Source organism: Micropterus salmoides, unplaced genomic scaffold (assembly GCF_014851395.1).
Source record: "Micropterus salmoides isolate LMB-PRFRI ecotype aquatic unplaced genomic scaffold, ASM1485139v1 Ms_hic_scaffold_2774, whole genome shotgun sequence".
NCBI lineage: Eukaryota > Metazoa > Chordata > Actinopteri > Centrarchiformes > Centrarchidae > Micropterus > Micropterus salmoides.
Window position 1 is genome coordinate 24942 of NW_024042011.1, and position 24402 is coordinate 49343.

At 46.2% G+C, this 24402-nt stretch overlaps 1 protein-coding gene across 1 annotated transcript in view; it reads left to right on the plus strand.

Annotated features, from left to right (window-relative positions):
- The window catches only part of LOC119881877 (thrombospondin-3a-like), a 38241-nt gene extending 15848 nt beyond the window's left edge, over positions 1-22393 (plus strand). The window contains 12 exon segments of the mRNA XM_038691967.1: positions 660-767; positions 1163-1322; positions 3167-3285; positions 4355-4407; positions 4649-4830; positions 4952-5130; positions 14712-14760; positions 14844-15040; positions 15715-15781; positions 15784-15886; positions 21655-21794; positions 21889-22393. Of these exon segments, the coding sequence (XP_038547895.1) occupies positions 660-767; positions 1163-1322; positions 3167-3285; positions 4355-4407; positions 4649-4830; positions 4952-5130; positions 14712-14760; positions 14844-15040; positions 15715-15781; positions 15784-15886; positions 21655-21794; positions 21889-21950 (1419 nt within the window). The 3' untranslated portion in view covers positions 21951-22393.
- The last annotated feature ends 2009 nt before the right edge of the window (positions 22394-24402 follow it).

The following is a 24402-nucleotide window of genomic DNA, read 5'->3' on the forward strand; positions in this document are numbered from 1 at the left end:
AGAGTTTTCTGTGGGAGGTGGGAACTCACTTTGGGGAGGGGAAAAGCCTAAAAGCAGAATACCACCTCTTTAAAATAAAACAGTCTTAATGTCAATTTTAATCTAATCTTTATTTCTAGAGCATCATGTTACAAAGTGCTTCCTCATGAGCAGAAAATGGAACACACTATAAACAGAAAACAAAAAACACTTTTGAGGAATACAGTTAAAAGAAAATAAAAATAAAGTAAAGACAAATCAGGAAAGGCTCTTCTATAAAAGAAGGAACTGACTCAGCCGTCCTGATTTCCTCGGGCTGTTCCAGGGCCTCGGGCTCCCGACTGCAGACTGTCCCCTTGAGTCTCAGGCGGGCCCCTGGAACAGAGAGCAGAATCTCAGAGCGTGTGGCGGTGCACACGGGAGTAAAACATCAAACAGCAGGGAGGCCATGAAGAGCTTTAAATCTGTTCTGAAACATCCCAGGAGCCGGTGTGATGTGTAGAACCAGCACAGCAGGAAGCGTCAACAACAACAGTGGTTGATTTTCTGAAGTTTTAAATTTCAATGCTTTAATCGACTTATTTCTCCCACGACACTTTGTCCCGTCACATGACGTCACGTTCTTCTGTTGTCGTCACTGATTGGCTGAGAGTGTGTGACCGTCTGTCTCCTTCCCCCAGGACAACTGTGTGTTTACGCCTAACTCCGGTCAGGAGGACGCCGACAACGACGGGATCGGAGATCAGTGTGACGAGGACGCAGACGGAGACGGCATCAAGAACGTGGAGGTGAGACACTGTGTGTGTGAGAAAGTACCACGCAGTGTTAATCTGCCAAACATATGGGTGGAGATGGCGCCCTGGATAAGACACCTGCCTCTGGTGTGGGCGACCTGGGTTCGATTCCCACTGCAACACATCCACCAATGTCTCTCTGAGCAAGACACTTAACCCCTCGTTGCTCCAGAGGCGTGTGACCTCATATATGACACAAATCATGTGAGTCACTTTGGATAAAAGCGTCAGATAAAATGAATTAATGTAATATTGGATGTTCAAATACTGAATTATACACTGACTGAAATCAAGGGGCCGTTGTAGGTGTAGGTTAAGCTGCAAGTCTATGAATTGAAGCTGCGGTCAGCATGTGATTAATCAAAACTCCTGTGATCATGTGACCTCAGGATAACTGCCGGTTGGTCCCTAACAAAGACCAGCAGAACTCAGACAGCGACTCGTTCGGAGACGCCTGTGATAACTGTCCCAACGTCCCCAACAGCGACCAGAAGGACACGGACAGCAACGGACAGGGAGACGCCTGCGACCAGGACATCGACGGAGACGGTAGGAGACGATCTTTAAAACACAGACGTATAAAAGAAGTGGGCGGAGCCGCCGTGACGTCCACCGTTGGTTTGTGGACTACAGTTTTGAACCCTCCAGTTTGGCACTTTGACTGCCACCATCTTGGTTTTCTGGAACCAGATGTGACCATATTTGGACAAGAGGGAGGAGCTAGCTAGCTTGGTTAGCAAGGTGCATCTTTACTTCACGTTAGCTTTGATATTAGTTGGGATGCTAATTTTAGCTAGTGACAAATAGGTTTAAAACAAAATGCACTCAGTGAAAAATGAGCAGCCGACTCCTGATGAGCTTTTTCAGCGGCGCTGGTTAAACGTTCCCAGAGCAGCGGATACGAGTCACCTCTGTCCTGATTGACACCATGGTAGCGGCCTGTCAATCAGCTTGTAGCCTCGTCCTAAAGCCTCCTGTTCCTCTAAATGCGACCATAATTTACTAAATGAACATCATGCTGTGTTGAAGAAGACTTGAAACTAGCGACTGAGACCAGAAACTCATCAGGAAAGTGTTTACTGAGGGAATAAATCAGCTGACAAGTAGAAACATTTTCTCACAGACTTCTATACAATCACACTTCTTTCTGCAGCCGCTGGTGTCGCCCCTGCTGGCCGCTAGAGAGGACGCAGGTTTAAGTCGCCCCCTGCTGGCTGCTAGAGAGGACGCAGGTTTAAGTCGCCCCCTGCTGGCCGCTAGAGAGGACGCAGGTTTAAGTCGCCCCCTGCTGGCCGCTGGAGAGGACGCAGGTTTAAGTCGCCCCCTGCTGGCCGCTGGAGAGGACGCAGGTTTAAGTCGCCCCCTGCTGGCCGCTAGAGAGGACGCAGGTTTAAGTCGCCCCCTGCTGGCCGCTAGAGAGGACGCAGGTTTAAGTCGCCCCCTGCTGGCCGCTAGAGAGGACGCAGGTTTAAGTCGCCCCCTGCTGGCTGCTAGAGAGGATGCAGGTTTAAGTCGCCCCCTGCTGGCCGCTAGAGAGGACGCAGGTTTAAGGCGCCCCCTGCTGGCCGCTAGAGAGGACGCAGGTTTAAGTCGCCCCCTGCTGGCCGCTAGAGAGGACGCAGGTTTAAGTCGCCCCCTGCTGGCTGCTGGAGAGGACGCAGGTTTAAGGCGCCCCCTGCTGGCCGCTAGAGAGGACGCAGGTTTAAGTCGCCCCCTGCTGGCTGCTGGAGAGGACGCAGGTTTAAGTCGCCCCCTGCTGGCCGCTAGAGAGGACGCAGGTTTAAGTCGCCCCCTGCTGGCCGCTAGAGAGGACGCAGGTTTAAGTCGCCCCCTGCTGGCTGCTGGAGAGGACGCAGGTTTAAGTCGCCCCCTGCTGGCTGCTGGAGAGGACGCAGGTTTAAGTCGCCCCCTGCTGGCTGCTAGAGAGGACGCAGGTTTAAGTCGCCCCCTGCTGGCTGTTAGAGAGGACGCAGGTTTAAGTCGCCCCCTGCTGGCCGCTAGAGAGGACGCAGGTTTAAGTCGCCCCCTGCTGGCTGCTGGAGAGGACGCAGGTTTAAGTCGCCCCCTGCTGGCTGCTGGAGAGGGCGCAGGTTTAAGTCGCCCCCTGCTGGTTGCTAGAGAGGACGCAGGTTTAAGTCGCCCCCTGCTGGTTGCTAGAGAGGACGCAGGTTTAAGTCGCCCCCTGCTGGCCGCTAGAGAGGACGCAGGTTTAAGTCGCCCCCTGCTGGCCGCTAGAGAGGACGCAGGTTTAAGTCGCCCCCTGCTGGCCGTTAGAGAGGACGCAGGTTTAAGGGGCCCCCTGCTGGCTGCTAGAGAGGACGCAGGTTTAAGGCTATTGATTTATTAGATTTATTGAATGCCTTTAAAATAACTCTTCTTGTCTTTGTGTTCAGGGATTCCCAACGTTCTGGATAACTGTCCAAAGGTGCCGAACCCGATGCAGACAGACAGAGACCGAGACGGAGTGGGAGACGCCTGCGACAGCTGTCCTGAACTCAGCAACCCCATGCAGGTAAAGAGACAGACAGACCTTTGCCAATAAGCTGTTTAACTAGAAATAATTCCTCCGTCGTTCAGCTGGCTGCAGATGTATGTGATGTTCACATAAACTGTTTGACCTGTGCGTCGTTAGCTGTGCCCTTGTCCTCTTCATCATCATTTCATTGACCCAGTTATATTTACATTCATCTTTAAACACAGCAAACATACAGATGCTCAGTTGTATTTATACACATACAAGATATTATTTCTTTGCTAAAGTTTAAAATCCCATCAGGTGAGGGACGGACAGCAGCTGCAGATGAAAGCTGCAAAGACAGAAATGCAGTCAGCTGAGTAGACGTGAAAACTAGGAGGCTCACTTTACTCGACCAAGTCTTTTTGATCCTGGTGAAGCAGGCGTGAGTTCATCACATGTTTCAGTCTAAAACCTGACTTATACGTCAAATCTACGCCGTAGCTTGACGTGCACCTTCCCAAAAATGTAACTGCACGTCGCAGCGACACGGACCCATGAAAACTGAGGCGAACGCGACAGTCCCTAAACCCTGCGTTCTCTCTAGCAGCCGGCCGGGGGCGACTCCAGCGGCTGCAGAAAGAAGTGTGATTGGTTGGCTGGGTAGCATCATTTCCTCCGTGCCTTCCAGGAGGCGCTGCATGCTTTGAATTTCACTAGCAGCCAATCCAGCGGCTGTAACACGATGCTTCCATTTTTTGACGCGACGATCCTCTCAACATGATCAGAATTTGATCCATTCAGTCCGATAACATTCTGAAAGTCTAGAAGAGCCACATGGTGATTATTGTACAGTGGCTGCTATAACGCTACGGCGTAGACACGACACAGAGGTATAAATCAGGCTTCAGACAGACCTCAGCAGACCGATCAGCACATCATGGCAGGTCCTGGTCTTACAGAGGAGCTGGCCTACGTCACACCAACCAGACTCTGTACAGATTCTGCCTGATTTTTAGCTCCATCATCGAGTGTAACGTGACGCTCAGTCTGAGGGACACAGTGTCGGCCCAGCAGAGCAGGACCAAGACTCAGGGTCTGTCTTCTAAACGTCTCTCTGTTTCAGACGGACGTCGACAACGACCTGGTGGGAGACGTTTGTGACACCAACGTGGACACGTATGTCTCACACACACAAATCTGTACCACGTCAAAACCTGCTTAATTCAGATTAACTTATTTTGTCAAAAGAATAAACAGCATCAAAACCTCCGAGAGCAGCAGCTTTGGTTTCATTCTGTCTTTGAATAACATGGAATATGTTTAATAGATTATTACCGTACAGGAAATGTAAATGCAGACAAACGATAAGGTAAAATAAGATCAAAGACAAACACCTGAGCGTCTCGCCTTCCTGCAGGGACGGAGACGGCCACCAGGACAGCAGAGACAACTGTCCCGACATCCCCAACAGCTCCCAGCTGGACTCCGACAACGACGGCCTCGGAGACGACTGTGACCACGACGACGACAACGACGGCGTCCTCGACGACTACGACAACTGCAGACTCATCGTCAACCCCAACCAGAAAGACTCTGACGGTAACAGTCTGGAAGAACACTGTCCATCTGTCTGTCTCTTTTGACTGGTTGAGTTTATATTTTCCGTATAAAACACTTCATTGAGCTGTTTGGACTCCGCCTCCTCCGTCTCTCTCTCCAGTGAACAGTGTTGGAGACGTCTGCGAGAACGACTTTGATAACGACGCCGTGATGGATTTGATCGATGTGTGTCCAGAGAGCGCCGAGGTCACTCTGACGGACTTTAGAGCCTATCAGACGGTCATCCTGGACCCAGAGGGCGACGCCCAGATCGACCCCAACTGGGTGGTCCTTAATCAGGTGACCCTCTAACACGAACACAGAACAGCACCGCCCCTGGGCCAAGAGACGCCATCGGATATGTTTTAATGTCTCACAGGAGGCTGGTCGAGTAAGCAGAGAGTATGAACACAACAGTCGGCAGAGACGTGTTCTCTCTTTTACTGTCTTTAAGTTCTTCAGGATCAGGTTTCGGTCTCCGCTGTCTGAACAGGGACAGTAGATGTTCTCTCTTCTCATTCTTACCACGCGTTCTAACCTCACGCTCTAACCTGTCATTTTAATCTCACATTCAAACCTCACGTTTTTACGACACGTTCTTACCTCTCATTCTTACCTCAAGTTCTAACCTCACGTTCTTACCTCTCATTCTTACCTCAAGTTCTAACCTCACGTTCTTACCTCACGTTCTTAACTTACGTTCTTACCTCACTTTCTAACCCCTCATTCTAACTCCTCGTTCTAACCTCATGTTCTATCTTCTCATTCTTACCACGCGTTCTAACCTCACGCTCTAACCTGTCATTTTAATCTCACATTCAAACCTCACGTTTTTACGACACGTTCTTACTTCTCATGCTTACCTCAAGTTCTAACTTCACGTTCTTACCTCACGTTCTTAACTTACGTTCTTACCTCACTTTCTAACCCCTCGTTCTAACCTCACGTTCTAACCTCATGTTCTATCTTCTCATTCTTACCACGCGTTCTAACCTCAAGTTCTAACCTCATGTTCTAACCTCAAACTCTAATCTCACATTCAAACCTCACGTTTTTACGACACGTTCTTACCTCTCATTCTTACCTCAAGTTCTAACTTCACGTTCTTACCTCACGTTCTTAACTTACGTTCTTACCTCACGTTCTTAACTTACGTTCTTACCTCACTTTCTAACCCCTCGTTCTAACCTCACGTTCTAACCTCATGTTCTATCTTCTCATTCTTACCACGCGTTCTAACCTCACGCTCTAACCTGTCATTTTAATCTCACATTCAAACCTCAAGTTTTTACGACACGTTCTTACCTCTCATTCTTACCTCAAGTTCTAACTTCACGTTCTTAACTTACGTTCTTACCTCACTTTCTAACCCCTCGTTCTAACCTCACGTTCTAACCTCATGTTCTATCTTCTCATTCTTACCACGCGTTCTAACCTCAAGTTCTAACCTCATGTTCTAACCTCAAACTCTAATCTCACGTTCAAACCTCACGTTTTTACAACACGTTCTAACCTCATGCTCTAATCTCATGTTCTAACCTCATGTTCTAACTTCTTCTTCTTTCCACGCATTCTAACCTCACGTTCTAACCTGTTGTTTTAATCTCACATTCAAACCTCACGTTTTTACGACACGTTCTTACCTCTCATTCTTACCTCACGTTCTAACCTCACACTCTAACCTCATGTTCTAACTTCTCGTTCTAACCCCTCGTTCTAACCTCACGTTCTAACCTCAAGTTCTAACTTCACGTTCTTACCTCACGTTCTTAACTTACGTTATAACCTCACTTTCTAACCCCTCGTTCTAACCTCATGTTCTAACCTCATGTTCTATCTTCTCATTCTTTCCACGCATTCTAACCTCACGTTCTAACCTGTTGTTTTAATCTCACATTCAAACCTCACGTTTTTACGACACGTTCTTACCTCTCATTCTTACCTCAAGTTCTAACCTCACGTTCTTAACTCACGTTCTTAACTTACGTTCTTACCTCACTTTCTAACCCCTCGTTCTAACCTGTTGTTTTGATCTCACATTCAAACCTCACGTTTTTATGACACGTTCTTACCTCTCATTCTTACCTCAAGTTCTTAACTCACGTTCTAACCTCATGTTCTTAACTTACGTTCTTACCTCACTTTCTAACCTCACGCTGTAATCTCACGTTCATACCTCACGTTTTTATGACACGTTCTAACCTCACGCTCTAATCTCATGTTCTAACCTCATCTTCTAACTTCTCGTTATAACCCCTCGTTATAACCTCATGTTCTAACTTCTCATTCTTACCTCACATTCTAACCTCACGTTTTTAACTTACGTTCTTACCTCACTTTCTAACCTCACGCTCTAAGCTCACGTTCAAAGCCCACGTTTTTACGACACGTTCTTACCTCACGTTCTAACCTCACACTCTAACCTCATGTTCTAACTTCTCGTTCTAACCTCACGTTCTAACCTCATGTTCTTAACTTACGTTCTTACCTCACTTTCTAACCTCACGCTGTAATCTCACGTTCATACCTCACGTTTTTATGACACGTTCTAACCTCACGCTCTAATCTCACGTTCAAACCTCGCGTTTTTACGACACGTTCTCACCTCACGTTCTAACCTGTCATTCTAACCTCACGCTCTAACCTCATGTTGTAAATTTACGCTCTAATCTCTCGTTCTAACCTCACGTTTTTACGACACGTTCTTACCTCTCATTCTTACCTCACGTTCTAACCTCACACTCTAACCTCATGTTCTAACTTCTCGTTCTAACTCCTCGTTCTAACCTCACGTTCTAACCTCAAGTTCTAACTTCACGTTCTTAACTTACGTTATAACCTCACTTTCTAACCCCTCGTTCTAACCTCACGTTCTAACCTCATGTTCTATCTTCTCATTCTTACCACGCGTTCTAACCTCACGCTCTAACCTGTCATTTTAATCTCACATTCAAACCTCACGTTTTTACGACACGTTCTTACCTCTCATTCTTACCTCAAGTTCTAACTTCACGTTCTTACCTCACGTTCTTAACTTACATTCTTACCTCACTTTCTAACCCCTCGTTCTAACCTCACGTTCTAACCTCATGTTCTATCTTCTCATTCTTACCACACGTTCTAACCTCACGCTCTAACCTGTCATTTTAATCTCACATTCAAACCTCAAGTTTTTACGACACGTTCTTACCTCTCATTCTTACCTCAAGTTCTAACCTCACGTTCTAACTCATGTTCTTAACTTACGTTCTTACCTCACTTTCTAACCCCTCGTTCTAACCTCACGTTCTAACCTCATGTTCTATCTTCTCATTCTTACCACACGTTCTAACCTCACGCTCTAACCTGTCATTTTAATCTCACATTCAAACCTCAAGTTTTTACGACACGTTCTTACCTCTCATTCTTACCTCAAGTTCTAACTTCACGTTCTTACCTCACGTTCTTACTTACGTTCTTACCTCACTTTCTAACCCCTCGTTCTAACCTCACGTTCTAACCTCATGTTCTATCTTCTCATTCTTACCACACGTTCTAACTTCAAGTTCTAACCTCATGTTCTAACCTCAAACTCTAATCTCACGTTCAAACCTCACGTTTTTACAACACGTTCTAACCTCATGCTCTAATCTCATGTTCTAACTTCTTCTTCTTTCCACGCATTCTAACCTCACGTTCTAACCTGTTGTTTTAATCTCACATTCAAACCTCACGTTTTTATGACACGTTCTAACCTCACGCTCTAATCTCATGTTCTAACCTCATCTTCTAACTTCTCGTTCTAACCCCTCGTTATAACCTCATGTTCTAACTTCTCATTCTTACCTCACATTCAAACCTCACGTTCTTAACTTACGTTCTTACCTCACTTTCTAACCTCACGCTCTAAGCTCACGTTCAAAGCCCACGTTTTTACGACACGTTCTAACCTCACACTCTAACCTCATTTCATTTCATTTCATTTTCATTTCATTTATTTATTTAAACAGGAAAAGATTAAGAGCAATCGGGCCTGACTCAGTATAGAACTGATTTTCAGCAGGTTCCTGTTCTGCAGAACATGAATACCTCAAACACAACAAAACTCCAAGACCATACAACAACAAACACACAGCAACAAGCACAAAACCTCATGTTCTAACTTCTCGTTCTAACCCCTCGTTCTAACCTCATGTTCTTAACTTACGTTCTTACCTCACTTTCTAACCTCACGCTGTAATCTCACGTTCATACCTCACGTTTTTATGACACGTTCTAACCTCACGCTCTAATCTCACGTTCAAACCTCGCGTTTTTACGACACGTTCTAACCTCACGCTCTAACCTCTTGTTCTCACCTCACGTTCTAACCTGTCATTCTAACCTCATGTTGTAAACTTAATCTCACGTTCATACCTCACGTTTTTATGACACGTTCTAACCTCACGCTCTAATCTCATGTTCTAACCTCATCTTCTAACTTCTCGTTCTAACCCCTCGTTATAATCTCACTTTCTAACCTCATGTTCTGACCACGCGTTCTAACTCCTCGTTCTAACCTTTTACGACACGTTCTAACCTCACGCTCTAATCTCACGTTCAAACCTCGCGTTTTTACGACACGTTCTAACCTCACGCTCTAACCTCTTGTTCTCACCTCACGTTCTAACCTGTCATTCTAACCTCACGCTCTAACTTCACGTTCTAACCTGTTGTTTAATCTCACATTCAAACCTCACGTTTTTACGACACGTTCTTACCTCTCATTCTTACCTCAAGTTCTAACCTCACGTTCTAACCTCATGTTCTTAACTTACGTTCTTACCTCACTTTCTAACCTCACGCTGTAATCTCACGTTCATACGTCACGTTTTTATGACACGTTCTAACCTCACGCTCTAATCTCATGTTCTAACCTCATCTTCTAACTTCTCGTTATAACCCCTCGTTATAACCTCATGTTCTAACTTCTCGTTCTTACCTCACTTTCTAACCTCACACTGTAATCTCACGTTCATACCTCACGTTTTTATGACACGTTCTAACCTCACGCTCTAATCTCATGTTCTAACCTCATCTTCTAACTTCTCGTTATAACCCCTCGTTATAACCTCATGTTCTAACTTCTCATTCTTACCTCACATTCTAACCTCACGTTCTTAACTTACGTTCTTACCTCACTTTCTAACCTCACGCTCTAATCTCACTTTCAAACCTCACGTTTTTACGACACGGTCTTACCTCTCATTCTTACCTCAAGTTCTAACTTCACGTTCTTACCTCACTTTCTAACCTCACGCTCTAATCTCACTTTCAAACCTCACGTTTTTACAACACGTTCTTACCTCTCATTCTTACCTCACGTTCTAACCTCACTCTAACCTCATGTTCTGACTTCTCGTTCTAACTCCTCGTTCTAACCTTTTACGACACGTTCTAACCTCACGCTCTAATCTCACGTTCAAACCTCACGTTTTTACGACACGTTCTTACCTCTCATTCTTACCTCACGTTCTAACTTCACACTCTAACCTCATCTTCTTACTTCTCGTTCTAACCCCTCGTTCTAACCTCATGTTCTTAACTTACGTTCTTACCTCACTTTCTAACCTCACGCTGTAATCTCACGTTCATACCTCACGTTTTTATGACACGTTCTAACCTCACGCTCTAATCTCATGTTCTAACCTCATCTTCTAACTTCTCGTTATAACCCCTCGTTATAACCTCATGTTCTATCTTCTCATTCTTACCTCACATTCTAACCTCACACTCTAACCTCATGTTCTAACTTCTCGTTCTAACCCCTCGTTCTAACCTCACGTTCTAACCTCATGTTCTTAATTTACGTTCTTACCTCACTTTCTAACCTCACGCTGTAATCTCACGTTCATACCTCACGTTTTATGACACGTTCTAACCTCACGCTCTAATCTCATGTTCTAACCTCATCTTCTAACTTCTCGTTCTAACTCCTCGTTCTAATTTACGCTCTCTCACGTTCAAACCTCACGTTTTTACGACACGTTCTTACCTCTCATTCTTACCTCTCGTTCTAACCTCACGCACTAACCTCTAGTTCTCATCCTCACGTTCTAACCTGTCATTCTAACCTCAGGCTCTAACTTCACGTTCTGACCTCACGTTTTTACGACATTACCTTATGTTTACGGCATTACCGTTCTTACCTCACGCTCTAATCTCACGTTCAAACCTCGCGTTTTTACGACACGTTCTAACCTGTCATTCTAACCTCACGCTCTAACCTCACGTTCTAACCTCACGCACTAACCTCACATTCTAACATCACGTTCTTACCTCACGCTCTAATCTCACGTTCAAACCTCACGTTTTTACGACACGTTCTACCTCACGCTCTAATTTCACGTTCAAACCTTGCGTTTTACGACACGTTCTAACCTCACGCTCTAACCTCTTGTTCTCACCTCACGTTCTAATCTGTCATTCTAACCTCACGCTCTAACCTCACGGTCTAATCTCACGGTCAAATCTCACGTTTAAACCTTACACTCTAATCTCACGTTCAAACCTCACGTTTTTACAACACGTTCTAACCTCACGCTCTAATCTCATGTTCTAACCTCATGTTCTAACTTCTCGTTCTAACCCCTCGTTATAACCTCATATTATAACCTCATGTTCTATCTTCTCATTCTTACCACGCGTTCTAACCTCACGTTCTAACTTTTCATTCTAATCTCATATTCTAACCTCACGCTCTAACCTCATGTTGTAAACTTACGCTCTAATCTCACGTTCAAACCTCACGTTTTTACGACACGTTCTTACCTCACGTTCTAACCTGTTGTTTTATCTCACATTCAAACCTCACGTTTTTATGACACGTTCTTACCTCTCATTCTTACCTCAAGTTCTAACCTCACGTTCTAACCTCATGTTCTTAACTTACGTTCTTACCTCACTTTCTAACCTCACGCTGTAATCTCACGTTCATACCTCACGTTCATACCTCACGTTCTAACCTCACGCTCTAATCTCATGTTCTAACCTCATCTTCTAACTTTTCGTTCTAACCCCTCGTTATAACCTCATGTTCTAACTTCTCATTCTAACTCCTCGTTCTAACCTTTTACGACACGTTCTAACCTCATGTTCTGACTTCTCATTCTAACTCCTCGTTCTAACCTTTTACGACACTTTCTAACCTCACGCTCTAATCTCACGTTCAAACCTCGCGTTTTTACGACACGTTCTAACCTCACGCTCTAACCTCACGTTCTAACCTCATGTTCTAACCTGTCATTCTAACCTCACGCTCTAACCTCATGTTGTAAATTTACGCTCTAATCTCACGTTCAAACCTCACGTTTTTACGACACGTTCTTACCTCTCATTCTTACCTCTCGTTCTAACCTCACGCACTAACCTCTAGTTCTCATCCTCACGTTCTAACCTGTCATTCTAACCTCACGCTCTAACTTCACGTTCTGACCTCACGTTTTTACGACATTACCTTATGTTTACGGCATTACCGTTCTAACCTCACGCTCTAACCTCACGTTCTAACCTCACGCACTAACCTCACATTCTAACATCACGTTCTTACCTCACGCTCTAATCTCACGTTCAAACCTCACGTTTTTACGACACGTTCTTACCTCACGCTCTAATCCCTCGTTCAAACCTTGCGTTTTTACGACACGTTCTAACCTCACGCTCTAACCTCTTGTTCTCACCTCACGTTCTAACCTGTCATTCTAACCTCACGCTCTAACCTCACGGTCTAATCTCACACTCTAATCTCACGTTCAAACCTCACGTTTTACGACACGTTCTAACCTCACGCTCTAATCTCATGTTCTAACCTCATGTTCTAACTTCTCGTTCTAACCCCTCGTTATAACCTCATATTATAACCTCATGTTCTATCTTCTCATTCTTACCACGCGTTCTAACCTCACGTTCTAACTTTTCATTCTAATCTCATGTTCTAACCTCACGTTCTAACCTCACGCACTAACCTCACATTCTTACCTCACGCTTTAATCTCACGCTCTAATCTCACGTTCATACCTCACGTTTTTACGACACGTTCTAACCTCATCTTCTAACTTCTCGTTCTAACCCCTCGTTATAACCTCATGTTCTAACTTCTCATTCTAACTCCTCGTTCTAACCTTTTACGACACGTTCTAACCTCATGTTCTGACTTCTCATTCTAACTCCTCGTTCTAACCTTTTACAACACTTTCTAACCTCACGCTCTAATCTCACGTTCAAACCTCGCGTTTTTACGACACGTTCTAACCTCACGCTCTAACCTCACGTTCTAACCTCATGTTCTAACCTGTCATTCTAACCTCACGCTCTAACCTCATGTTGTAAATTTACGCTCTAATCTCACGTTCAAACCTCACGTTTTTACGACACGTTCTTACCTCTCATTCTTACCTCTCGTTCTAACCTCACGCACTAACCTCTAGTTCTCATCCTCACGTTCTAACCTGTCATTCTAACCTCACGCTCTAACTTCACGTTCTGACCTCACGTTTTTACGACATTACCTTATGTTTACGGCATTACCGTTCTAACCTCACGCTCTAACCTCACGTTCTAACCTCACGCACTAACCTCACATTCTAACATCACGTTCTTACCTCACGCTCTAATCTCACGTTCAAACCTCACGTTTTTACGACACGTTCTTACCTCACGCTCTAATCCCTCGTTCAAACCTTGCGTTTTTACGACACGTTCTAACCTCACGCTCTAACCTCTTGTTCTCACCTCACGTTCTAACCTGTCATTCTAACCTCACGCTCTAACCTCACGGTCTAATCTCACACTCTAATCTCACGTTCAAACCTCACGTTTTTACGACACGTTCTAACCTCACGCTCTAATCTCATGTTCTAACCTCATGTTCTAACTTCTCGTTCTAACCCCTCGTTATAACCTCATATTATAACCTCATGTTCTATCTTCTCATTCTTACCACGCGTTCTAACCTCACGTTCTAACTTTTCATTCTAATCTCATGTTCTAACCTCACGTTCTAACCTCACGCACTAACCTCACATTCTTACCTCACGCTTTAATCTCACGCTCTAATCTCACGTTCATACCTCACGTTTTTACGACACGTTCTAACCTCACGCTCTGATCTCACGTTCTAACCTCATGTTCTAATCTCACGTTCAAACCTCGCATTTTTACGACACGTTCTAACCTCACGCTCTAACCTCTTGTTCTCACCTCACGTCCTAACCTGTCATTCTAACCTCACGCTCTAACTTCACGTTCTGACTTCACGTTTTTACGACACGTTCTTACCTCACGCTCTAATCTCACGTTCTGACCTCACGTTTTTACGACACGTTCTTACCTCACGCTCTAACCTCTTGTTCTCACCTCACGTTCTAACCTGTCATTCTAACCTCACGCTCTAATCTCACGTTCAAACCTCGCGTTTTACGACACGTTCTAACCTCACGCTCTAACCTCTTGTTCTCACATCACGTCCTAACCTGTCATTCTAACCTCACGTTCTAACTTCACGTTCTGATCTCTTGTTCTCACCTCACGTTCTTACCTGTCATTTTAACCTCACGTTCTAACTTCACGTTCTGATCTCTTGTTCTCACCTCACGTTCTGACCTGTCATTTTAACCTCACGTTCTAACCTCATGTTCTAACCTCACGTTCAAACCTCACGTTCAAACCTTGCGTTCAAACCTTGCGTTCAAACCTTGCGTTTTACGACACGTTCTAACCTCACGCTCTAATCTCACGTTCAAACCTCACGTTTTACGACACGCTCTAATCTCACGTTCAAACCTCGCGTTTTTACGACACGTTCTAACCTGTCATTCTAACCTCACGTTCTGACCTCTCCTCTCCCCATGATGTGTTCTCTCCAGGGCATGGAGATAGTCCAGACGATGAACAGTGATCCTGGTCTCGCTGTGGGTACGTGTTTTTACTTAAGTCTTTATTAATTCAGGACCTAGCCGGGCTCCAGGTCTGACCGTAGACTCTCTCCGCGTCTGCAGGCTACACGGCGTTTAACGGCGTCGACTTCGAGGGAACGTTTCACGTCAACACGGTAACTGACGACGACTACGCCGGCTTCATCTTCGGGTACCAGGACTCCTCGAGTTTCTACGTGGTGATGTGGAAACAGACGGAGCAGACGTACTGGCAGTCGCTGCCCTTCAGGGCCAACGCCCAGCCCGCCATGCAGCTCAAGGTTCTACTCTACTTTATTTATTCTACTGTTCAGGGCCAACGCCCAGCCCGCCATGCAGCTCAAGGTTCTACTCTACTTTATTTTCTACTGTTCAGGGCCAACGCCCAGCCCGCCATGCAGCTCAAGGTTCTACTCTACTTTATTTATTCTACTGTTCAGGGCCAACGCCCAGCCCGCCATGCAGCTCAAGGTTCTACTCTACTTTATTTATTCTACTGTTCAGGGCCAACGCCCAGCCCGCCATGCAGCTCAAGGTTCTACTCTACTTCATTTATTCTACTGTTCAGGGCCAACGCCCAGCCCGCCATGCAGCTCAAGGTTCTACTCTCTCTATTTATTCTACTGTTCAGGGCCAACGCCCAGCCCGCCATGCAGCTCAAGGTTCTACTCTCTCTATTTATTCTACTGTTCAGGGCCAACGCCCTGTTTTTCTTGTTTGTCAGTGTTTACAGCTGGTGAGACAGAAGCGTCTCAGCTGTCTGCTGCCATCAGGTGGCTCTAATCAGTAATGCTGATTGGTTCATTGAGTCCTGCTCTGCAGCTGAAGGTTACCTGGTGTTTGAAGTTCTCTGTTGCACGTTTGATTCCCCCAAACGTTCTCTTTGTGCTAAACAGACTCTAGAAACGGCTGATGCAGTGAATAAATAAATCGACCCTCCTCTTCCGTCCCGCAGGCGGTGAAGTCTCGGACCGGACCCGGGGAGTTCCTGAGGAACGCTCTGTGGCACACCGGAGACACAGCTGGGAGGCGAAGCTGCTCTGGAAGGATCCACGAAACGTCGGCTGGAAGGACAAAACCTCTTATCGCTGGCAGCTCAGCCACCGGCCGCAGGTGGGCTACATCAGGTAAGACCCGAAACCTCAGACCTCACAGCAGTACTGCAGTACACTGTAGTACACTGTAGTACACTGTAGTACACGCATGATGCAATACTCTGTAGTACAGATACTATAGTACCGATACTGCTGTACTGCAATATACTGCAATACAGATACAGTAGTACAGATACTGCAGTACATATACAGTAATACAGATACTGCAGTACAGATCCAGTAGTACAGATACTGCAGTACGTATACAGTAGTACAGATACAGTAATACAGATACTGCAGTACAGATACAGTAGTACAGATACTGCAGTACAGATACAGTAATACAGATACTGCAGTACAGATACTGCAGTACAAATACAGTAGTACAGATACTGCAGTACAGATACTGCAGTACAGATACAGTAGTACAGATACAGTAGTACAGATACTGCAGTACAGATACAGTAGTACAGATACTGTAGTACAGATACAGTAGTACAGATACAGTAGTACAGATACTGCAGTACAGATACAGTAGTACAGATACTGCAGTACAGATACAGTAATACAGATACTGCAGTACAGATACAGTAGTACAGATACTGCAGTACAAATACAGTAGTACAGATACTGCAGTACAGCAGTATATTGCAATACAGATACAGTAGTACAGATACTGCAGTACAAATACAGTAGTACAGATACTGCAGTACATATACAGTAATACAGATACTGCAGTACAGCAGTGTATTGCAGTACAGATACTGCAGTACAGCAGTGTATTGCAGTACAGAAACAGTAGTACAGATACAGAAGTACAGATACTGCAGTACAGCAGTGTATTGCAGTACAGAAACAGTAGTACAGATACTGCAGTACAGCAGTATATTGCAGTACAGATACTGCAGTACAGCAGTATATTGCAGTACTGATACAGTAGTACAGATACTGCAGTACAGCAGTGTATTGCAGTACAGAAACAGTAGTACAGATACAGAAGTACAGATACTGCAGTACAGCAGTGTATTGCAGTACAGAAACAGTAGTACAGATACTGCAGTACAGCAGTATATTGCAGTACAGATACAGTAGTACAGATACTGCAGTACAGCAGTATATTGCAGTACAGATACTGCAGTACAGATACAGTAGTACAGATACTGCAGTACAGATACTGCAGTACAGATACAGTAGTACAGATACTGCAATACAGATACAGTAGTACAGATACAGTAGTACAGATACTGCAGTACAGATACTGTAGTACAGATACAGTAGTACAGATACAGTAGTACAGATACTGCAGTACAGTTACTGCAGTACAGATACAGTAGTACAGATACTGCAGTACAGATACTGCAGTACAGATACAGTAGTACAGATACTGCAGTACAAATACAGTAGTACAGATACAGTAGTACAGATACTGCAGTACAGTTACTGCAGTACAGATACAGTAGTACAGATACTGCAGTACAGATACAGTAGTACAGATACTGCAGTACAGATACTGCAGTACAGATACAGTAGTACTCTGCAGCTGTGGTCTGTTTTTCGTCTCGTTCTCTCTTACTTTTTACTGCATTCTTCACCCTCTGAAACTCCTTTGTGGCCCCGGGGCCCCCTGGTACTCTATTGTACTCGTAACCATGACAGCCAAAACCCTGGCAAGAATCCGCCTCGGCAGCCGTTGATATGCAGATGAGACGGAGAGACGGGAAAAGTTTCCTCACGACGACATGTCGACTGCTGCAGAGGAAATCTGAAGAGGAGCGCTCGTTTTCTACATGAGCTCGACATTTAAAGATCAGTTCATTAAACACTGATGTTTCTGAAACGTTTTTAAAAGTCTGACCTCACATTCTTCATTCTGTCAGGAGGAGCAGGAGAGAAAGAAAGAAAGGAGGAGCAGGAGAGAAAGAAAGAAAGGAGGAGCAGGAGAGAAAGAAAGAAAGGAGGAGCAGGAGAGAAAGAAAGAAAGGAGGAGCAGGAGAGAAGAAAGAAAGGGAGGAGCAGGAGAGAAAGAAAGAAAGGAGGAGCAGGAGAGAAAGAAAGAAAGGAGGGGGGAGAGAAAGAAAGGAGGAGCGGGAGAGAAAGAAAGAAAGGAGGAGCAGGAGAGAAAGAAAGAAAGGAGGAGCGGGAGAGAAAGAAAGAAAGGAGGAGCGGGAGAGAAAGAAAGAAAGGAGGAGCAGGAGAGAAAGAAAGGAGGAGCGGGAGAGAAAGAAAGAAAGGTGGAGCGGGAGAGAAAGAAAGGAGGAGCGGGAGAGAAAGAAAGGAGGAGCGGGAGAGAAAGAAAGGAGGAGAGGAGAGAAAGAAAGAAAGGAGGAGCAGGAGAGAAAGAAAGAAAGAAGGAGCGGGAGAGAAAGAAAGAAAGGAGGAGCAGGAGAGAAAGAAAGAAAGGAGGAGCAGGAGAGAAAGAAAGAAAGGAGGAGCGGGAGAGAAAGAAAGGAGGAGCGGGAGAGAAAGAAAGAAAGGAGGAGCAGGAGAGAAAGAAAGAAAGGAGGAGCGGGAGAGAAAGAAAGAAAGGAGGAGCAGGAGAGAAAGAAAGGAGGAGCGGGAGAGAAAGAAAGAAAGGTGGAGCAGGAGAGAAAGAAAGAAAGGAGGAGCGGGAGAGAAAGAAAGGAGGAGCGGGAGAGAAAGAAAGGAGGAGCGGGAGAGAAAGAAAGAAAGGAGGAGCAGGAGAGAAAGAAAGAAAGAAGGAGCGGGAGAGAAAGAAAGAAAGGAGGAGCAGGAGAGAGAGAAAGAAAGGAGGAGCGGGAGAGAAAGAGTGCAGAGGCCGGGCTCGCTCGCCCCCCCCCTCTGCCTCACAAGTCAAATCTGCATTCATCTCAATTATTTACAACCCGCCGTTTCTCTCAAGGAGCGTTTGGTTTCTAACCCGCCGTTTCTCTCAAGGAGCGTTTGGTTTCTAACCTGCCGTTTCTCTCAAGGAGCGTTTGGTTTCTAACCTGCCGTTTCTCTCGGGGAGCGTTTGGTTTCTAACCTGCCGTTTCTCTCAAGGAGCGTTTGGTTTCTAACCTGCCGTTTCTCTCAAGGAGCGTTTGGTTTCTAACCTGCCGTTTCTCTCAAGGAGCGTTTGGTTTCTAACCTGCCGTTTCTCTCGGGGAGCGTTTGGTTTCTAACCTGCCGTTTCTCTCAAGGAGCGTTTGGTTTCTAACCTGCCGTTTCTCTCAAGGAGCGTTTGGTTTCTAACCTGCCGTTTCTCTCAAGGAGCGTTTGGTTTCTAACCTGCCGTTTCTCTCAAGGAGCGTTTGGTTTCTAACCCGCCGTTTCTCTCAAGGAGCGTTTGGTTTCTAACCCGCCGTTTCTCTCAAGGAGCGTTTGGTTTCTAACCTGCCGTTTCTCTCAAGGAGCGTTTGGTTTCTAACCTGCCGTTTCTCTCGGGGAGCGTTTGGTTTCTAACCTGCCGTTTCTCTCAAGGAGCGTTTGGTTTCTAACCTGCCGTTTCTCTCAAGGAGCGTTTGGTTTCTAACCTGCCGTTTCTCTCAAGGAGCGTTTGGTTTCTAACCTGCCGTTTCTCTCAAGGAGCGTTTGGTTTCTAACCCGCCGTTTCTCTCAAGGAGCGTTTGGTTTCTAACCCGCCGTTTCTCTCAAGGAGCGTTTGGTTTCTAACCTGCCGTTTCTCTCAAGGAGCGTTTGGTTTCTAACCTGCCGTTTCTCTCAGGGAGCGTTTGGTTTCTAACCCGCCGTTTCTCTCAAGGAGCGTTTGGTTTCTAACCTGCCGTTTCTCTCGGGGAGCGTTTGGTTTCTAACCCGCCGTTTCTCTCAAGGAGCGTTTGGTTTTTAACCCGCCGTTTCTCTCAAGGAGCGTTTGGTTTCTAACCTGCCGTTTCTCTCAAGGAGCGTTTGGTTTCTAACCTGCCGTTTCTCTCGGGAGCGTTTGGTTTCTAACCTGCCGTTTCTCTCAAGGAGCGTTTGGTTTCTAACCTGCCGTTTCTCTCAAGGAGCGTTTGGTTTCTAACCTGCCGTTTCTCTCAAGGAGCGTTTGGTTTCTAACCTGCCGTTTCTCTCAAGGAGCGTTTGGTTTCTAACCTGCCGTTTCTCTCAAGGAGCGTTTGGTTTCTAACCTGCCGTTTCTCTCAAGGAGCGTTTGGTTTCTAACCTGCCGTTTCTCTCAAGGAGCGTTTGGTTTCTAACCTGCCGTTTCTCTCAAGGAGCGTTTGGTTTCTAACCTGCCGTTTCTCTCAAGGAGCGTTTGGTTTCTAACCCGCCGTTTCTCTCAAGGAGCGTTTGGTTTCTAACCCGCCGTTTCTCTCAAGGAGCGTTTGGTTTCTAACCTGCCGTTTCTCTCAAGGAGCGTTTGGTTTCTAACCTGCCGTTTCTCTCGGGGAGCGTTTGGTTTCTAACCCGCCGTTTCTCTCAAGGAGCGTTTGGTTTCTAACCTGCCGTTTCTCTCGGGAGCGTTTGGTTTCTAACCTGCCGTTTCTCTCAAGGAGCGTTTGGTTTCTAACCTGCCGTTTCTCTCAAGGAGCGTTTGGTTTCTAACCTGCCGTTTCTCTCAAGGAGCGTTTGGTTTCTAACCTGCCGTTTCTCTCAAGGAGCGTTTGGTTTCTAACCCGCCGTTTCTCTCAAGGAGCGTTTGGTTTCTAACCTGCCGTTTCTCTCAAGGAGCGTTTGGTTTCTAACCTGCCGTTTCTCTCAAGGAGCGTTTGGTTTCTAACCCGCCGTTTCTCTCAAGGAGCGTTTGGTTTCTAACCTGCCGTTTCTCTCAAGGAGCGTTTGGTTTCTAACCCGCCGTTTCTCTCAAGGAGCGTTTGGTTTCTAACCCGCCGTTTCTCTCAAGGAGCGTTTGGTTTCTAACCTGCCGTTTCTCTCAAGGAGCGTTTGGTTTCTAACCCGCCGTTTCTCTCAAGGAGCGTTTGGTTTCTAACCCGCCGTTTCTCTCAAGGAGCGTTTGGTTTCTAACCTGCCGTTTCTCTCAAGGAGCGTTTGGTTTCTAACCTGCCGTTTCTCTCGGGGAGCGTTTGGTTTCTAACCCGCCGTTTCTCTCAAGGAGCGTTTGGTTTCTAACCTGCCGTTTCTCTCGGGGAGCGTTTGGTTTCTAACCTGCCGTTTCTCTCAAGGAGCGTTTGGTTTCTAACCTGCCGTTTCTCTCAAGGAGCGTTTGGTTTCTAACCTGCCGTTTCTCTCAAGGAGCGTTTGGTTTCTAACCCGCCGTTTCTCTCAAGGAGCGTTTGGTTTCTAACCCGACGTTTCTCTCAAGGAGCGTTTGGTTTCTAACCCGCCGTTTCTCTCAAGGAGCGTTTGGTTTCTAACCTGCCGTTTCTCTCAAGGAGCGTTTGGTTTCTAACCTGCCGTTTCTCTCGGGGAGCGTTTGGTTTCTAACCCGCCGTTTCTCTCGGGGAGCGTTTGGTTTCTAACCCGCTGTTTCTCTCAAGGAGCGTTTGGTTTCTAACCTGCCGTTTCTCTCGGGGAGCGTTTGGTTTCTAACCTGACGTTTCTCTCGGGGAGCGTTTGGTTTCTAACCTGCCGTTTCTCTCAAGGAGCGTTTGGTTTCTAACCTGACGTTTCTCTCGGGGAGCGTTTGGTTTCTAACCTGCCGTTTCTCTCAAGGAGCGTTTGGTTTCTAACCTGCCGTTTCTCTCAAGGAGCGTTTGGTTTCTAACCTGCCGTTTCTCTCGGGGAGCGTTTGGTTTCTAACCCGCCGTTTCTCGGGGAGCGTTTGGTTTCTAACCCGCCGTTTCTCTCAAGGAGCGTTTGGTTTCTAACCCGCCGTTTCTCTCAAGGAGCGTTTGGTTTCTAACCCGCCGTTTCTCTCAAGGAGCGTTTGGTTTCTAACCCGCCGTGTTTCTGTGTTTCAGGGTGAAGCTGTTTGAGGGGACAGACATGGTGGCGGACTCTGGCGTGGTGATCGACACCACGATGAGAGGAGGCCGGCTTGGCGTCTTCTGTTTCTCCCAGGAAAACATCATCTGGTCCAACCTGCGCTACAGATGTAACGGTACGACCTCTGACACCGAACAGGAAGTTGAAACTCTCGTGTTGCTTATTAACTTGCTGTCACTTAATGCTCAATCATTGTGTTTTTGTTTCAGACACGGTGCCTGAAGACTTCCAGTCGCATCGTAAACAAGTTCTGATGCACATTCAGGTGTGAGAGCTGCAGACGAACTGTTGACTCGCAGCTCTCTGAATCCACGTTAATCTGAGTGTGTGTGTGTTGAATGAAAGAGGTGGATTAAAGCTGTCTGGGGAAACACGGACGAGAAGCACCTGAACGCACCTGAAAAGGGACGGCCCTGTTTCTCCAGACCAGCGTTCAGTCAGAGCAGAGTCTGGCCTGCTGCGAACTACTGAGCATTTAGAGGATCCAGTCTGACGCGGTCTCGCCACGCTGCCGGCGTTTCTTCATGTGATGAAGCTTTTTCAGACACGTTCGGCCAGTGAGACCTGCTGAGAAGCGCTAAGCTAACGTTACAGAGAGGAGAGCCGTGTCATTGATTAGATTGAAAAATATTCCTTCTACATGTTTTCTGTTTGTATTTCCAAATGTACATATCTCTGCTGAAATAAACTCCCGTCCACGACTGTTCCTATAAAGGTGCGTTTTCACCATGACTTTTCACACTCGAGTGACATAACGAGTTCACAGAAGCAGCTTTTAGTCAGAGCCCTTCTATAGGTGAGTCCCGCCGCTCGGCAGCCATCTTGGTAAGGCCTCAGGTATCTGGGACTAACAGGATCAGGTCTCTGGGCAGAGAGCCATAAAACCTGCATGAATCAGCAGGAAGTTTGACGGCTTTGCCCCAAAATAAGGTTTAAAAAGTGTTGTCATTCACACCGTCTTCATTTACGGCTCTGTCCAGAGCGCCGGTGACGTGACGCCATGAGCTCCTCCCACCTTTAGCAGATGCTAAGCTAACTGAGGTTATGGATACAGTCAGCAGATACCGTATTGGTTTACAGAAGGCACCTGGTACTTTCTGGCACATACTGCAAGTACTGCAGATCACATCTGGAGCCTTTAACGCAGTATTTTGGCGGACCTGATCTGGTCGCACACCTGCTCCTCGCCGCCACCACAACATCTGAAACTGACGTCGGTGGAGCCACACGATTGGCTGAATATGTTTCCCGGATCAACTGTTAAAGAGCAGACGACTGGCTTTCTTGATGGAGGGGGCGGCACACGTGCATTCAGCGGCCATCGTCTCTGGTTTATTCTCGGACGAATGTGGCCATCAATACCAATGCTAACATGCTAATGCTAACATGCTAATGTTTAGCAGGTGTAATGTTTACCGTGTTCGCCATCTTAGATTAGCACGTTAGCATGCTAACGTTAACTTATTAGCAGCAGTGTTGAGCAAGTGACTTCCTAAATGTAATCCACCGTAGATCACTAGTTGCTGTCATTTGAAAGTAATTAGTTATATTAAATATTACTGTCTCTATTACTGATTAATATCTGGGGGTTGTGGATGGGTGAAACAGGAAGACATCGGTCAGGATGAACTGCCAGCGGCCTCTCTGATCAGGAAAGGAAACGTTAAAGAAAACACATGTTGAAATAATTATTATTTATGATCCATGGTCCATATTTACCCAAAATTTGACAGATCATGTTTTCAGCCCATCTTTGCACCCTTTCTACAATCTCAACCATCGAGTTCCAGCAACAGGAAATAACGTTTTTACTCTTTGACTTAGATTTGTTTTCCTGCTGCAGAAATGTTTCGATGTGCCGGTGATATTATTAAAAAAACAAAGCACCACTTAATGTCAGGTTAAAATGTGTTTGCCAACACTGATCAGCAGTAAACAGCCGAGGCTGATGGGAATGTCTTCTGTCCTGCAGCTATTTGCTCATTACATTTATTCATTTAGCTGACGCTTTTATCCAAAGCGACTTACAATTGCTATACACGTCAGAGGTCGCACGCCTCTGGAGCAAAGAGGGGTCTTGGTCAGGGACACAATGGTGGATGGGTCACAGTAGGGGATTGAACCCGGGTCTGTCACACCAAAGGAATGCGTCTTATCCACTGTACCATCACCACCCACATGCTCATAAAGCAAAGTGTTGGACATGTTAGCATGTTACATGTTCTTACAGTTCATCCTGAGGGGGTCATGAAGGTCTGAACCACATTTCATCAACATCATCCAACAGCTGCAAAATGGGCAGCGTGAGGATTTGAGCAACTTTGACAAGGACCTAACTGTGATTTTCTAGGTCAGAACCTCTCCAGACCGGTCTGCAGGGGTCAGAACCTCTAAGAAGTGGTCCAAGGAAGGAAAAGTGGTGAACTGGCGACTGGGTCATGGACGGCTAAGGCTCAGTGATGCAAGTGAAGGCTGGACCAACAGATGAGATGCTGTAGGTCAAACTGCTGTAGAAGTTGATGCTGGTTCTGATAGAAAGGGGTCAGGGCCTCGGCGGGTCAGGTGGTCTTAATGTTCTGGCTGATGGGTGTATTTGTGTCACAGTATCGCCACAGACGGTCAAGCTGTGAACTCTCTCCTACCTCGTATCTCTGAGCTCCAGCGACGTGTCTCTCCTGCTGTCTGGAGGTGTGGGGGGGTCGTGACCCCTGGGCCGGGGAGGC